At 32.3% G+C, this 17,715-nt stretch overlaps 1 protein-coding gene and 1 long non-coding RNA gene across 5 annotated transcripts; one reads left to right on the plus strand and one right to left on the minus strand.

Annotated features, from left to right (window-relative positions):
• Nucleotides 1-2,162: 2,162 nt before the first annotated feature.
• LOC104879658 (uncharacterized) lies at nt 2,163-12,621 on the minus strand. Of its 4 annotated transcripts, none has more exons than XR_002030209.2 (7): nt 12,372-12,621; nt 10,935-11,046; nt 6,647-6,856; nt 6,384-6,507; nt 5,422-5,558; nt 3,137-3,412; nt 2,163-2,629 (listed from the first exon to the last, which is right to left on the minus strand). It is a non-coding gene; the product is annotated as an uncharacterized LOC104879658 (long non-coding RNA). The 4 variants fall into 4 exon arrangements; XR_002030208.2 differs by having other exon boundaries at nt 5,427-5,558; nt 6,647-6,926; XR_002030206.2 differs by having other exon boundaries at nt 6,647-6,926.
• Nucleotides 12,622-16,335: 3,714 nt separating this feature from the next.
• Nucleotides 16,336-17,301, plus strand: LOC104879686 (zinc finger protein ZAT2). The gene has a single exon (XM_010653382.1). The coding sequence runs from the start codon at nt 16,336-16,338 to the stop codon at nt 17,299-17,301; it is 966 nt and encodes a 321-aa protein (XP_010651684.1).
• Nucleotides 17,302-17,715: the final 414 nt, after the last annotated feature.

The raw sequence follows: 17,715 nt of genomic DNA on the forward strand, positions 1-17,715 counted from the left end.
TTAATAATTTTTAATTAAATTTGAAATTAAAAAAAAATTATAATTAAAATCTCAGTTAGCAACTGTGGCTTAAAAATATACTATTATTTTGATAAAGATAAATTTGTCGTAATACAAATAAATTAATATCTTAAAAAACAACAAATTAAATATCTTAAATTAATAAATTATACAATTTTATATATTATTTATATGTTATATAAAATTATTATTTTACAATTATTAATTTATTAATATCTTCTATTTATCAATTTATGTTTGTTGAAGTAATACTAGATTATTAAGTTTAAATATAAATAATTTATTATTTAAGTATATTTTTTAAATTTCAATCATAAATTATAATTTAATAATTTTTAATTAAATTTTTAATTTTTAAAAAAATTAACTAAAGTTTTAGTTGACAACTGCAGTTTTAGTTTAAAAATGAAGACTCAGTTGCCAACTAAGGCTTCAATTTAAAAATGAAGCCTCAGTTGACAACTATGACTTTAGTTAAAAAATGAAGTCTTGGTTGTCAATTGAGGTTTCAGTTTAAAAATGAAGTCTCAATTGCCAATTGAAGTTTCAATTCAACAATGAAGCCTCAGTTGACAATTGTGGTTTTAGTTCAAAAACTGAAACCTTAGCTGTCAATTGCGACTTTAGTTAAAAAATGAAACTTTAATTGCCAATTGAGGCTTTAACTAAAATGATGAAAAAAAATATTTTTTTATGACATGACACTTACGTGACACCAAAGAGGCCAATTTGAATATAAGTTTCAAAAAATGATTAGATGTTATATATATATTTTTTAATAAATGGGTCATTTTGACCCAAAACTCATGAGGAGTAACCATGACAAGGGCAAAGGATGGGATGAGGATGAAGGTGAGGAGAAGGACGTGGATAAAGACAAGACAAGACATTAAGGTTATGATGTAAGCCTATTGATGTTCACAAGGATGCACTTGTCGATGCCAACATGAACCCATCATGTGATGTAGAGGCTATATTTGAAAATTACCATAGGTGCCTAAGACATAAGAGATGATTACTAGCATATGACACACTTGATATGTATGCCTTTTATTTTAGATACAATGATTTTATAATTTTTTCCATTAAATTCGACATATGAGTTGATTGTAGATAATCTACCTCTAAATAGATAGTTGATTATGAAATTGATAATATTTTGATTGGAAATTAAGTTTGATGATGTAAATGAAAGAAAAAATGGGGCTCCAAACACAAATGAATCCTAAATGATAAAATGCACAAAATAATGCCTATATCAATATAACAGTATTAGACTTGGGTACCAAGTTTACCTGAGAAATCTTTTGGAGGCAAATGCTACTAAATTTTCTCCTGTTTTGATCTATTGGTCATCTTACGTCTTCACTCCCTATTAAACACCAATGTTTCAACTAGTTGAGGCTAATGTTGTAGTTGCACTCCAAGCCATAAGAAATATTTTGCTAAAGCCCAATTTATTAGATAATTTTAAGTAAGTCGTTCCATGCTATTGATCAGTGGAAGAAAGTAAAAGACTATCTAAGTTATCGATTGATAATCGATATTGTTCTCGAATTTATGATTCATACTATATATTGTCAACCAAAAACATATTTTCGACGAGGATTTCTTAATCCACAAATTCAGTACATAATACACCCAATGTAATCTAATGATAGATCTTAGGATTCACGCACAATTATCTCATAGTGCATAATTCTAAATCCACTAATCTTTTTAGGATTACAAGTATTTTCTATTTAGACCGATCAAACCCATACCTATACCTATGACAACCCTTCGGGAAACCATCTATTATGGTGATCATTATCTAATACACAAAGTGGTGGTATGCGAGTTATGAACTAAACCACCTCCATGACAAAGTTAGGTCATACTAAATTCAAATGAAAGACCATTTACCATTTACCTTTTACCTTTTACCTCTACCTTTTAACTTCTTTTTCCAACAGATATTTTACACAAAATTATTATTATTATTATTTAAAAAAAAAATTCAAATGTAATAAAAATTATGATAATTGTAGAAATATTTTCTTTTATATCATTTTTTATAAATTTGTTTGCCAAAAAAGCCACAATTTTTAGCCATTGAGTGACATTTCTTTTAGGCCAATATTTCCCACCAGCACACAAAATTCAGAATAGAAAAATGCTTTATTTTCTGAAATATATCTTTTTTAGACAATAACATATCAATTAAATATCTGTAAAATTATGAAATATTTATTTATAGACTATCATGAGTATCGTATGTAAGTTATCTTGTTACCATTAATGGAAGGAATCTACAAGAGGAATATGCCCCAACATGAAAGGCCAGGCCTCCAACTCATCTGTTTTTTCTTCAAGAGGTAACAGCCCAAATATTTGCTTCCTGAACATATCTTTGAGATAGCTCAGCCCAATCATCAGGGTAATGATTTCATGAGAAAATTGCCACAAATGTTGCCATGAGCAGTCCTCATAACCGTCCGATTGCGGATATGCAGCCAGGATTTTTCTCAGCCTTGAGGGTACACCATCAGGTATCAGATCAGTTTAGTGATTGCAGAAATCTTCCAAGAGAGCATTGTTTTAATCAGAATAGCCCAAGTCCATTGTCCTGTGGGAACAAAAAAACAAATATAAGACGAGGGTGGAAAATGCTGAGCTTTGGAACTGTCAAAACAAACCAAAGTGGCAACCTATCTAAATCTAGGAACAATACTGCTAAAACTAAGAATTCCTTTGGGGGATATCCGAATATGCACTTGAAACGGCTTCAGAGATGTTTCCCGGATTCACCACCGCCTTTTCTAATAATGTTCTGAACTAGTTCAAATTTCATCATCTTTAGACCTCTGGTTTGCTAGATCAATCTCAAGTCAATTGGTTCAAAGTTGCTCTCCATATCAACAATTCTCCACTTCTGTTTTTTCCTTATCATTTCTCAGAGCTCTCCAAATAATAATCCTTTCTGATCAAACAAAAAGGTTTTATTCCTTTTCTTTTTTTTTTTTTCATTGGAAGTTTGTTAAAAGTTTCTAGCTGTTCTAAAATGGTGTTTAACTACTACCAGCAATAAGAACGGGCTGAAGTATGAAAAAACTAATTACTTAGATATTCATACTTGCCTTGGCTTCATCTTTCTCTTCAATCTGACATAAATTCCAGTGGCAAAAGCTTCAAACAGACCCATCATGTCCACAGCAGCTCAGAGGGTGGTGGTAATCCAGGATGCATCACGGGAAGTTAGTTCAAGTGCTGTCAAATGGGCTCTGGATGGCTTATCACTTAAGCCTGGAGATGAGCTCACTCTCCTTGGAGTTCTTCATCAGGTTAATACCCCTAGTACGTTATCTTTCATGCGAGCTCGGAAGATGTGTAAGACCTCCGTATTTAATTCCTGAAATTAATGGAAAAATCACATTGTAAATATCTCAAGTAAAAAGCTCAACCCAATTATAAATAGCTGACCTACTGAACTTTATTAATTTGTGTTTTCCAGTTTCTATTTCCTTTTTTTTTTTCTTTACTCTTTTGTGCTCTTTTCAGTGGGCTACAAAAGCAGAGTGGATTCTAATTCGATGCTTGCAGCAAACCAAAGAATGATCAATAGAGAAGTAGCAAGGAAGAAGCAAGAGTATGAAAACAGCAAGGAAGTTCTTCAGATTTCTAAGCTCTATGACACAAAGAAGGTAGAGAATGTCAAGAACTTGGTGATCAACCAATGTCTTAGAATTTTCCCACTCTTCACTGTAACTACTAACATAACATAATATTCAAACAGTTAGTCATGAAAATACGAGAGGAAATAAAAGATAATCAGCAAGTATCTATAACTGCAAATATTTAGAATTTACACTCTTTCGAACAGTAACACTGAACATTACTGATATTCACTGTTGCAAATTGCAATTTTATTTTTTCCCACTTTTTGTGATATTTAACACAAGTCTCTAAATGTTTCCTAAAATCCCAAAAAGTGCTGTTAAGGCAAAACTTCTCTCCATGCATAAGACTGAACACTCTTTCAAGTGAACAGATCCTTGAAAAGAGTTTCTTTAGAAACTGTCTCAAGCTGATGCACAAGGGTTCTGTGTGTACTATACTGGTATTCACTAATCACAAACATATTCTATTTGTGTGCTTTAAATATTGGTCTGAACCATGGTATCACTGGAGGACAATACTGATACCAAAAATCATATAGATAACCAGATTATACATATCATACAACAATACTGATACCAACAATCAGATAGATATCTGGATTATACATATCATACCAAAGTAAAAAAATAAAAAATCTCAAATCATCCACAGTGAAGATAGAAACCTTTCACCTCATCTCAATGGGTTAAATTTAGGCATTTAGAACTGATATTTTTCAAATGATACAAAGTAGCATATTAAAAGTCTAATAGAAAAAGGAAGAAATAAGTACAGCAAATTGCAATGTGACATTCTTTTCAAATTAAAGAGCTAATGAGATTCTGTGCATGGAAAACTCAGGTTAAATTCAAGATAGAGGTGACGGCAGGACCTTCAACCAAGGAGGTTGCTTCAGAGGCAGCTATAAATTTACGGCCAACATGGGTGATACTTGACAGGTGAGGAAAAAACAGTCTTCCTATAAGTACAAGGACAGCTTACTAGGAACCTTATCCTATAAGTATTAGAAAATAGGGGAACTAACAGTTCAAAGTTGCAAGAACCAGGCTGTTCAAAACTGGTACCTTTTAATTACATAATAAATTGGAGCATATCCTCACTTAATGAACCATTTTAGACTCTTTACAATATTCTACCAATTCAAATAGATAAAACAAAAACCAGCTGCACCCTTTATCAGCATTATTTTTATCAGTTTTAATATTTTGAAGAAAGAACAGAAAAGGAATGGTTTCAGTGTTTGGATATTTATAAATGATGATGATAAATTGTAATATACAAGTGAAGACACTAAGTGTTTTACTCTAAACTCAACTGTGGAACAGGAAAATGAAGAAAGACAGGAAATACTTCCTAGAGAAGCTTTCATGTGGGATATCAAGGATGAAACGTAATAACTGCATAGAAGAGTTGAGAGGTCCAAAAGTAAAAGGAAATTTTCAAGTAAGATATAATGAAATGATACCAGGATCCCCAGAAGAAGAGGAACTTTTCAGCATAGAAATCTTTCCTATGAGTAAGTAATCGACAACCACCTTCAATTCACCAAATTCACTCACATGTTTCATAGATAAAACACTTCTCTCAATCTTACAGATTATTATGAAACAAGAAACAAACTTCAGTTAGCTTCTGCCTAACTTTTTCTTGGCAAGTGTGTGAGAGGAAAATTTCTTAATTTTTGCTGACATCACAAAGCATGTGGATTCTTTCAGAATCTTTAAATCCAGCCATAATCACCTTACATGAAGAGCCAGGAGACAACAGCAGCGGACCTACATGGAGTAATTATTCAAAATCCACTTCATGTTCTACATCCACATCAAGTAAGCATATCAAGCTTCATTTTCCTTTTCCTTAGAGCCAAAAAGCATAGCCTGTTGACCAATATAATCTAAAGATCAGGCCAGGAGAATACAAAAAGTTCAAGTTCAATGGCGCTGGAGACTGGTCATATACAGTGTCATGAAGAAGAAAATAAATCAAAGGCACAGGGAAAAACCGTGGAAGATAAATCAACATGTGCAGTTTTGGATAATCAAGCGGTAAGTCAAACAGGAACTGATCAAAAGAGAGAAGATAAAAAACTGACACAGAGCAACAGGGAAAATAAATCAAAGGCACAGGGAAAAACCATGGAAGATAAATCAACATGTGCAGTTTTGGATAATCAAGGGGTAAGTCAAACAGGAACTGATCAAAAGAGAGAAGATCAAAGATTGATGCAGAGAAACAGCACTGAAGATGTAATGGAAGGTCAGCAGATTGAAGAGATGTTTGATCATTTAATTTGTTCCATATGCAAGAATCGAAAGCCAAAGGAAGGATGGAAAAGAGACTTCTCATATGCAGAGCTCTTAGCTGCAACAGACGGATTTTCTGCAAAAAATTTCCTGTCTGAAGGTGGACTTGGACCAGTCTTCAGTGGTCAGCTAAAGAATATGGTCAAGATTGCTGTTAAGCAACATAGAGATCCAAAATTCCAAGAAGAGGAGGAATTCAAGTCAGAAGTGCACGCATTCAGCAAGCTTAGACATAAGAATGTTGTCAAGCTGCTGGGATCCTGTTCAGAAGGAAGTCACAGGTTCCTTGTGTATGAGTATGCATGCAATGGTTCACTGAATCAACATCTATCACGTAAGAGTCATTAGAATGCAAAAACAAAATAATCAACATTTAGAGTTGAGATATTTAATCTTTACCAGGACTTAGAGAAAGCTTAATGCTAACACTGAAATGGATTTTGATGCAGAAAACAGATCAACACCTTTGACTTGGATGCTGAGGGTGAAAATAGCACTGGGTGCATCTAGAGGTTTAAATTATCTGCATCATAACAACATAATTCACAGAGATGTAAGATCAACCAACATTCTTCTGTCACATGACCATGAACCTCTGGTAATAGTTTGAATCTCAGATGCTGTAATTTCCACATAACAGCACAGTTTAGCAAAATTTTCACCTAGGTTCCATTTTAAATGTTGAATATATCAGCTGGGAGATTTTGGGCTTGCAAGACCACCATTTGAATCAGACCAATCCTCAGAGCACAGGGTTGATGGGACTTTTGGATACTCAGCTCCGGAATATGTAGACAGTGGGAAAGCATCAACCAAGACAGATGTTTATTCCTTTGGTGTGGTTCTATTGGAGCTCATCACCGGCCGTGGAACTACAGACAAGACATTTGAAGGAACAAGTCTAGTGGAATGGGTAAGAAACAAAAACCCATTTTCTTTTAACTGCTACAATAAAACTTTCAATAGTTAAACAGCTGGAAAAGAGCTAGTAAGAAAAGTAATCTTTCATTTTCTTTTCGTTAAGAAACAACAATCCATTGGATTAGAAAAAGAAATCAAGGATACAGGAAGGATGAACTACCCTTCAATGCAAAGAAGAGGGAATTAAAAGCAAAGGTTTTAAACACAAACAGTAGAGATGTGAGCCTCATCTATCACACATGCTAGCAAGGAACCAAAGACCTAGATAAACCTTCATAGAGGTAGGAGGTCCCCAAACAAAAGTCCAGAGCAAATACTCTCTTCTCTTAGCCAATTGATCCACTGCCTCATTGATGGATCTTAACACCCAAGATCTAGGTTTTTCCAAATCCATTCAACCCATTCCATGCTCCTGCTTCCCAATGAGCAACCTTCAAAATAGCAACAGTTGAGTCCCCTTCCCTTTGGAAGTTACTAATCCAAATAGATTTTTCCTATGATAAGCCATCTATCAAAGTCAAGATCTTAGCTTCTATAGCCAACCCTAAACTAGTTGCTCAGATAAACCTGATTGAAATGCCATGCTGACCTTAAAACACTCCCAACAATCCCCATTTGGCCTAGGTTTGTAGCCAAAGAATTTAACCGGAGATATACTCAAGGTGGGAGCTCTCAAAATGACAAGCTATGTCCTGTTAATAGTACTTCGACGGCATACCTTGCTACAATCCAACATAATCATGCTAAGAAGGATGGCCATGGATTCTGTAGAATCTAACTCCTACAAGGAAGATTATTGCATAAGGACTCAATTGGCCTCCACTTGTCACCAAAAATCTTGAGATTCCTCTGTGGCCAAATGATCCATAGAATAGCAAGCATGGCACCAAGCCAAAGAACCATACCTCTAAGGCTCCTACTGGAACTTCTTAATGCAAAAGAAAATCATCTTTGTGTACATTTTGGACTCATTACCCAATAGCTAAAGTTTCTCGGTCAAATGAGTAGCTTAACATGGTGAAACAATTAGTTCTATAGGCCCCATAGTATAGGGCAGTGAAGAAAAATGCAAACCATTGTCTCACAGCCTCTCCATGTATGGGCATGGGGCTTCATCCCATTGAAGAACCTAAGATAAGCATGCCTGCTGAAACAATTAGTTCCATAGTCCACATAGGATAGGGCAGTGAAGAAAAAGGTGATCCACTGTTTTGCAAACTTTCTAAACATAGAACAGAATGATTTAAGTTTAGAGCTACGTATGACCCTAGCCATAACCTGTAACTAATCACTAGTACTAACCTTTTTTATTAGCTATTAACCAAGAAAAGGCTCTTATTAGGAACTACTGATTTTCAAATGAAAGTAGCTTGTGAAGACAATTGGATAATCATTCTAAGGAGTAGGAAAGCAACACAGAGAGGATAATACATCTAAGAGAGCCAAAATCCAAACCCCATCAGGAAGTTATGGAGAGTGAGAAACAAGTTACTGAGTAATGCTGAGGACAAACTTCAATTTCTTGATTAGATAGATTAGATGAAAAATCAAAATTGCAGAAAGCCGGAGGTTGGGACTGATTTAAAACATTAGATATAGAAAGTTTCCTAACTCTCAAAATGTGATCAAGATTATAGTAAAGAATACAAAAGAGGCTTATTTTCCTCCCTTCAGAAATGAATTTTTGACCCACCACCACTAAAAAAATGAAAAAATCAGGAAAAATATGAGAAGCCCATAGAGATGACTTTCCAGGAAGATTGATATCAGCAACTAGCCATAATTTGGGTAGAACATCTTCTTGAAAGCAAGCCATAGATACTTCTATACACTTGAAAATCTCAGTAGAAAATCAGCTAAGCCAATTATCCAAGAATGCACCTAAAGGAAATCTTCCAAGCACCAAGTCTCTTTCACATTTTGGCATTCGAACATATAGAATGTCTCCTCCCTTCCCTAACATCTAACAAGAGCCTTCTTGAATTTTCTCAATCCTCGAAGTGTACTACCTGGGATTTTAAAAAGTAATCCTTCACTAATCGTATTAGATCCAATTTTTCCAAATTAGTTTCCAACAGTTGATCATATTTCTTGTTCACACCCATAATTACTCACCTCCTGCCCCAACCCTGTACTACTACTAGAGTAAGTATGGAAGACAGGTACAGCAGCAGTGAAACAAGTACATGCCACAATTTTCTTCAGCATGTTACATGTCAGACCTTAGTCCAATTCAAATAGCATGTCAAAGTTATTATATGGGTTTGAATCTTAGAATCCTCATTGGTCATTTCTTGAACTGTTTGTTTTCTTTGCCCTTGATATGCAGTACTCAAGTTTCCAAGAACTAAAGATGCAATGGATTTGTGACCCTTAACAATCACCACTTCTAAAGAATACCCCAAATTCATTTCTTTGTTCCCTTTTCCTTAAGATATGGCATTCTATTCTGTTATGCAGGTATCAAATAAACAAAAAGATAAAAAGAACGAGATTTAAAAAAAAAACCAGAGAGATAAAAGTGTGCAAGAATCACAAAACATAGATCCACGTGCAAAGGGCCTCCATACAGAACTTTGACCTAGGAATCTTCTACTTCACTCACTGCCTCTCATGTGAATGGAAACATCAAATTTCACAGTGGCTTATATTCATTCTTTCTAAATCATTTTTCTACAGGCAAGACCACTATTGGATGAGAGAAAGTACAAAGAGTTGATTGATCCTAGAATTGTTGACTCCCATGATGTCCACCAGCTCTCTTGGATGGTTCAAGTAACAGAAAAATGCCTTAGCAAGGATCCTAAGAAAAGATCATCCATGGATTCAGTAAGTTCCTACCATTTAGAACTTCTTAACAATAAATTTTGAAATTAATAAAAGTTATGAGTTATAGAAATAAACATGTTTATGCATGCTATGTACCAAGAATTGGCATGTGCATTCGCATTTAAAGTGGATTCTAGTTGTCTAAAAAGGCCACCCTTGAAATAAAGGGGGAAGAAGAAGAAGAAGAAAGAAAGACATGAAACATAGGTGTCAGTGACCAAAACATAGCCTACATGTACATAATACAGTAAATCAACCGTTCAACACGGCAACAACTGATCAAATACGAGTGTCCTTGCGCACCATGTCAATAAGTGCATTGAATGTAATTAGATTTCTAGAAAGACTGATAAAAGAATATTTTGTCATCTAAATATTATCTAAAATGAACTATGGAGATGCAAGTTATTATGAATCTCATTCAAATTATTGTAAGAAATCTTATCTAAAATTTAACTTAGAAAATGTAAGAAATTATGAATCTCATTCAAAATGGTTGACTTCATAAAACTTTTGAATTGCAAGAAATATCAAGTTCAAATTTTAATTTAAGTCCCTAGATAAGAAGAATAGCATTAGAAGAACCTTAAAGAAAATATGTAGGCTATCAGTATTAGAAACTTGAAAAGGGTACAAGAACATCAAGAGATGAAAAAGGGATGGAGCTAAGACATAATTCATAAGCTACATAAATTGATACCAATATACTTCATATAGAAAATTTGAATCATTTATAATGATTTAAAATTCTAAGATGCTAAAACTTCTACACCCCAAAACTTCCATCAAACAATTTTCCATGATTTTAAGGGACTAAAATTTAGTTGCATATTCTCTTGAAAGTCATGTAGACAAAAATTTGCATTGTGAAAAGCAATAATCTATAATTGCAAGTTTGAAAGATAATTCGTCACATAGATGATGAAAACCAAATAGGATTTAATTAATACATGGTATAATTAAGCACTCCCAAGGCCTCATGAGGTCTTCTGTGGAAACTAGTGATAGCTTCATCATTTATTACACATTATATTTCAGCATTTTTTTTGTTCACATTTTGTCAGGTTGTTACCTCCTTGAGATATATAACAGAAGGACAATTAAAAGAATCCTCTCCAGTGGAATCATATCCAGAAAGCCAAAAGTCAGCAGAAAAAGGTAGGCAAAGTAAGGAGAAAACAACTGGAGACAAAAGCTTACGTAGAGTGCAATCCTATAGTATAAAAGGTCAGATGAGTGGTGCATCATCCTCTTCAGAAGCTATACCAACAAAAAGCACAAGACTTGGAAAGTCCATGAGTAGTGGAAAGACCTATAATGAGAAGACAGAAAAATCACAAAGTAGAACTCAATTACATTATGAAGAAATGCTCGTGTAAACCTAAAAATCCCAGAGTTCCTAGTTCAGTGATAAATAATGATGGTTTATTGTCCAAATAATATTTAAAGCATAGTCAGTATTTTATACCATCCCTCTGAAATGGGAGAGTTGGTCATGGTGATTTATTGATGGACAACTTCAATAGATGCTCAAAAATCAATTTCATGAACCGACTACAAGAATCTCCAGATAAGAGCCTGACAAAGAAACACAATGCCATATCCACACACACACATAATATACAAAGAGTGAGCTACATAATTTGAAAAACCAGTGAAAGATAAGTTTGTACTAGCATAAGCTCTTTATTTAGGTGATTTTCAAGATGATGTTTCCAAAATTTAATGTCCAATCCAAAATCTTGGTGATTAAGTTTAGTCCATTCTGCCACAACAAAGGAAAATGGAATAACATAAGAAACACACCAACCTTATAGCTTTTGTATTTATTATTATAATGAGAGCCAACAAGCGGTTCAAGATATCTGTTTTTCTGGATAACTGTTCAATTAACCATTTCATTCTTTTTGATAGAAGAAATTTTTATTAAAGTGAAAGAAAATATGAAGGACAAGACATCCTCTTTCCCAAAAACAGTATCTTCAAATGAAAAGAGTTGCCATAGTCAATAAATCCAAAAAAAGAAAAAAAAGAAGATGATATAAATATTAGAACCACCCTCAAACAACACTAAGGATGTGTTTGGCACATGGGAATAGGAATGAAAACTGGATGGGAATGGAGGTGAATTAAAATTCTAACAAAAGTGGGGTTTGGTTTCCAGGAGAAAGAACTTTTGATTCCTATTCTCATTCTGAAAAACGATCCAAACACGGTAATGAATTGGAAATGGAATTGGTTTCCCATTCCCACCCCTCTGTTCCAAAAAAAAAAAAAGAAAAAAAAAACGCCAGAACACTCTTTAAGTCAGATTTCACCAGTAGATGGAGAGAAGTCACGATTAACCTACCACAAATAAATAAATAAATAAAATATTAAGAAAAAGGATGCATTATACACCAACAAAATTGACAATAACTTAGGGTTTTCATTGCAATTCAACCTTTCTGTGGGGCTCTGGTCCATTATAATGGAAACAAACATTTAAGCCCCTGTTTGGACGGTAGATTTCCATCCAGCCAAACAGACCATAAATATATGATCCACATAAGAGGCTAACAGTAGATTGTCTAAAAATGTTAAAGAGAAACTGCAGGAAAATTGACAGAAATTAAGTCAAAGACAAAGTCCAATCACCTGAGAATGAAATTGTATGAGAAGCCTTGAATCTCCTGGATGCCTGCGGTCTTCTTCTCCATCTGCTTTCGTCTCGTTTGGGAATTAGGAAAGAGCAAGAGCGCCAAATAACTCTGCTCTGTTTTTTTTTTTCATTTTTTCCTTCAAAGTTCACCGGCGGATGCGCCGCCGAGAAAACTAGCCTCACCTGAGCCACCTCCGCCGTCTTTCAGCCGAGAATTAATAGATTAAAAATGATGAAACAATCCCCTTTATTTATTTATTTATTTATTTTTATTTTTTACATTTGGATTATTCTCATTAAATTTTTAAAAATGAGTATTTTTTAATTGAAATGTACAAAGAGTTAAATTCATAAATATGAAATTATTTAATCTCTCTTTTAATTAAATAATTCTTTCATAAACTAAAATTAAAAAGAAATTAAAATAATGATATTTTATTTATCCCATTCTTAATGGTAAAAAAAATTTAGATTATTATATAAAATAAAAATAATGGACTAATAATGGGTTCTTGATATAAAAAAAAAATGTGAAAAATAGAAAAGATTTTTATAGTAATATAGAACGACGGACAAAAAACTGATACAAGTCTATGTTTTCTAGGTCAAGGATTTTATTTTTAAACAGAGGTTTAATATATAATTGTGGATTGTCTTTTGAAACAATTTTTTATTTTTTTATAATAAAAATTATAGAAAATACGTTTGATAATAAAAAAATATTTTATGTTTTTTATTCTTAAAATAAGGTATTTTAAAAAAAACATCTTTTAGTTGTTTTATTTTTTATTTTCACTTGTTTTCTAAAAGTTTTTTTAAGAAATAATTAATATTTTTAAAACATATTTAAAAATATTAAAAACATATTAAAAATATTTTAGATTTTTAAACGGGCTTTTGTTCTATAACAATCAAAGAACAATTTTAAAAAAGTGTTCTAAAAAACTATTTTTTCAAAATTATTTTAAATAACAAATACCAAAACATGTAAAAATATTTTAAGTTTTTAAACAGGCTTTTGTTTTATAACAATCAAAGAACAATTTTCAAAAATTGTTCTTAAAAACTATTTTAAATAACAGTTATAAAAAATATCATTATATGATGTTCTTAAAAACCATTTTAAAAAATTTTAAAATTTAAGGTAGTAAAAATTTTATGATACATGAGTTTTTAAAAATCATTACATTTTAAAAATAGCATTCAAGTTCTTGTATTTTATATAAAAATTTATTTTAAAAATAGAAAATATGAAATATATCCAACATTGTTTGACAATGCTTTTTAAAAGTGTTCCTATCTTTTAAAACACTTAAAAACATTTTAAAGATAAAAAATAGGTAAAATTTTGAAAAAACACTTTTGAAAATTTAAAAAAAATACTTTAAGTGTTTTTTAGCTAAACACGTGGGAGGTGTTTCTTTTAAAAAGACATTGCAAAAATTTTCATATATTCCTAAAATATCTCTTCCCTCTATCATCCATTTCCTTTTCATTATCTTCTTCCTTGTCACTCTTCTCTTAAATATAAACATTTTTGAAAAGGAAATGGATGATAGAGGGAAGAGATATTATATTTAAATATTCCTAAACGCGTGGGAGGTGTTTATATTTAAATATATATTCCTAAACACGTGGGAGGTGTTTTTTGAGTTTTTTTAACAATATAAATGTTTATATTTTTTTTTTGTAATAAACGTTTTTGGTTTATTATAATATATTTTTTTTGTAATAAATGTCATTTTTAGTAATTTATTACGATTAAAAGTGTTTTTGTATTTATGCAATATATTATTAAAAACACTACTAGAATCAGTTATCTAGATTTTCATAAAAATGTTTTTTCACAAAAGAGTTTTTCACATAAGTACTGTAGAAGAAAACACTTTTACTAGAAGTAGTGCCAAACGGGCTCTAAGAGTATATTTGTTAATAATTCTATGAAGCCTTTTAATTTAAAAAGTGATGAAAAATCACTTATAGCGTTTTTTTATCAAGTGATTCTTTAAAAATATTTTCACTAAAAATATTGTTCGATAAATGCTAAATAACCCTATGCCACGAAACAAATAAACATGATTTAAGAGTCCAAGCTTCAAGGTAAAAATTTAAGAGAATTTGAAGGGGTAAAATTTTAACTAACTAATTAAGCCTTTATTTCTAAGCACAATTAGATCATCTTTTGTAATATAAATTCCTAACTTCTTAGGATTTCTAGAAAATGAATTTGAATAGCATCAATAGAAGGATCGTTAATATTTATCATAGGCTTAATTAGTTTGGGTGGAAACTTCAAAAATTTACTTAGTATTATTTTTTTTCCCTCTTATAAAGGGTTTTATCTCAATATGTTAGATTCACTTAGATTATGTTTGGTTTCGAAAAGTACTAAGAAAAGAAAAAAAATTTAAGAAAAATGATCTTTTCATATTTAATTATTTTATCGAGTATACCAAAGAAAATAAAATATAATTAAAATTAATTAAAAATTTATATATTTTCAAATTATTTAATATTTGCATTGAAAAATTAAAATAAATGAAATGAATTTGAATTAATATATAAAAATAATTTATTAAATTTAAATCTATTTTTTTTATTTTCCTTTCATTTTTCCTCTCTAATTTTTTTCCCACAAATTTTCCTAGGAATCAAATATAAGTGATACAAGCTCACTAATTTACCATAAACAAAAGATAAAAACAATTTATCTTTTCTTCAAGTTATTAATAATTTCTTATAGTCCTTTTAATTCAAGGGTTAAAAGAATATTCATAAAAAACTTCATTATTTTTTCAATTTCTTGTTCAACTTCTTATGTTCTTTGCATAGTCTTTCTCTTAATTTCCATACTAATTGTTAATCAATGGAAATAAGAATAAAAAATTTGATTTTTAAATTTGTAACTTCCATCGATGATTGAAAGACAACCCCAGGAAGTCCAAAATTCAAATTTTATTAGCTGTTATAAAACATCTTTATGCATCATCTTTGTGTGAAATTTTCATTAATGTTATGTTTGGTTTTTGAAATATTTGAGGGAAAATGTAAGAGAGAAAATATAATGGAAAAGTAGAAGGAAAGAAAAAGTAAAAGAAAATAAAAATAAATTAAAAGATGATAAATTATTTTTATTTACCATTTCAAACTCATTTTACTTATTTTAATTAACTGATATAAAGGTTAAATAATTGAAAAATACGTGAGTTTTTAACTAATTTTAATTATATTTGATTTTCTTTGATATTTTTCATAAGACAATCAAATATTAAAAAACAATTTTCTTTTGCATTTTTTTCTTTCCTTGGTATTTTACGGAACCAAACATATCCTTAAATAATCTTCTGATTGGCATTCAATTGGGATTAATTCCATTAAGAAACGGTCAATTCTCAATAAATAAAAATAAAAATATTATTTTTAATATAATAAATATTAATTGCCCTAAAATAAGTTGGTTTGAGAACTTACAAATATAAGTGGTTAATTTGATTATTAATTTTCTCCTTAGTGCATGCCCTTTCAAGTCTCTATTATTATCCTTTAATAAGAATTTTCATAAAGCTAATTTAACTCATTCAATTTTCATTAAAGCTTCATTTAGTTGACTAATCAGTTTCATTTCTAACAAATTAGTGAAGACCCAATCAATTATCAATTCACACACCAATATTATTTTTTCCTGGTTTACCTCATATTTCCTACCCAGAAAGAATCCTTTGCTCTCATTTTCCATGGCTTTCTTTTTCTTTTCTTTATCATGTATGCTAACACAGCTCTCTCAACTTCCTGAAGTTAAAGAGAACATAAGCAACACCACTTGAACTGATCACTTAGAAAAGAATTAGAAAGGAGGTTGCAAGGTCTGATATACATTAATCTTGTCCCCCAATCGAGTTGTATCAAAATTCATACTCAAGGTATTGAGTAAGGTGATAGCAATCTGAAGAGGCTGAGAAAATGAGCCAAGAGTATGGTGGAGCTTGCAGGGACCATGAACCAAGAGTGTTGTGTAGGTTCTGCAACAAAGGGTTCAGTTCCTGGAATGCTTTGACGGGTCACATGAAAATTCACAGCAATGTGAATATGGTTCACAGCTTGGAGGACAACAAACAGGTGGAACTGGAAGATCCTTTGGATCCACCAAAAAATGGAGATAACCATGATCTTGATGAGAATGATGGAGAAGGTACGTCCAGTTGCTTTGTCTGTAACAAGAATTTTAGGTCATTGCACGCCTTATTTGGGCACATGAGGTGCCATCCCAACAGGCCATGGAGGGGAATCCATCCTCCTCCCCCAAGGGCTAAGACTACTTCTGGTTCTACCTCGACTTTGTCCACTGAATATAAGTATACTTTGGTTGCCTCAGGCGCTAATTCCTGTGAATCTTTTCCATGTTGGATCACAACCAGAAAGAGGAGACAGAAGCGAATGATGCTAGCTCATGTAGGACGTTCATTCCATAGTCCCAACCTGTCAGAGAAGCTAGGCATTGAGGACAGCAGCCAAACAGAAGAGGCTGAAAATGAAAGCTCAGGCCTGCACAAGAGACAGCAAATCTTGCTAGAACATGAGTTTGACCTGGAATCAACCAAGGAGAGGAAGATGGAAGAGGAATGGCAGTGTAAAAACACTCATGGGAGCCTGCCTGATCAGGAACAGCTCCAAGAGATTGGAAGGAAAAGCACTGAGAAGATGAACACAGGAATAGTAGATCCTGATGCTTCCCTTATGCATTTTACGCAGATTTGCAACAAGACCCTCCTGATGGATCAGGGTCTGGGCATCCATGAAAGGACTCACTGGCAGGGACTAGCTGAAGCTGCATTCAGTCAAGAAGGATCACTGGGAGAGGCCAGCCCTACCACTGGCCGAAGAGTTTTAGATTTTGATCTTAATGATCTTCCTCCTATGGAAGAATGATGGTGGCATATACATTGAGTTTGGATTCAATCATCGAGGTGGTGACGCATCCCTTTCTTACTATTCAGTCTTTTCTAGTAGTTCCGGAGGATTTTCACTTTTGATCATGATTCAGTTACTTCTATTAATTCGATCTCCTGTTGAAGAATCCTTCTCACTAATTCCTTCATGTTATTTTGCAGTACTCTAGAGGGGTTGATCTTTAGGGAGCTGTCTTCAATTAATTTTGTGTTGGTTTTCTTGATGGTTCCATCAGCTTTTGCTGTGAAACAAACATCTCATACCACTTTTAATTGGTTCATTTTTGTCTGGATTTTGTTATCTGACATGTGAGGCCAAGCATCAACCTCTAGCTTATTTCAAATATTTTTTCTCTATATTAATAAGAGTGTGGAAGGCTGACACCCTTTTTTT

The sequence above is a fragment of the Vitis vinifera genome, chromosome 6 (assembly GCF_030704535.1).
Source record: "Vitis vinifera cultivar Pinot Noir 40024 chromosome 6, ASM3070453v1".
Taxonomy (NCBI): domain Eukaryota; kingdom Viridiplantae; phylum Streptophyta; class Magnoliopsida; order Vitales; family Vitaceae; genus Vitis; species Vitis vinifera.

What these genes read in the sequence shown, in the direction of transcription:
- LOC104879686 (XM_010653382.1), top strand. Translation starts at nt 16,336, where the DNA reads ATGAGCCAAGAGTATGGTGGAGCTTGCAGGGACCATGAACCAAGAGTG.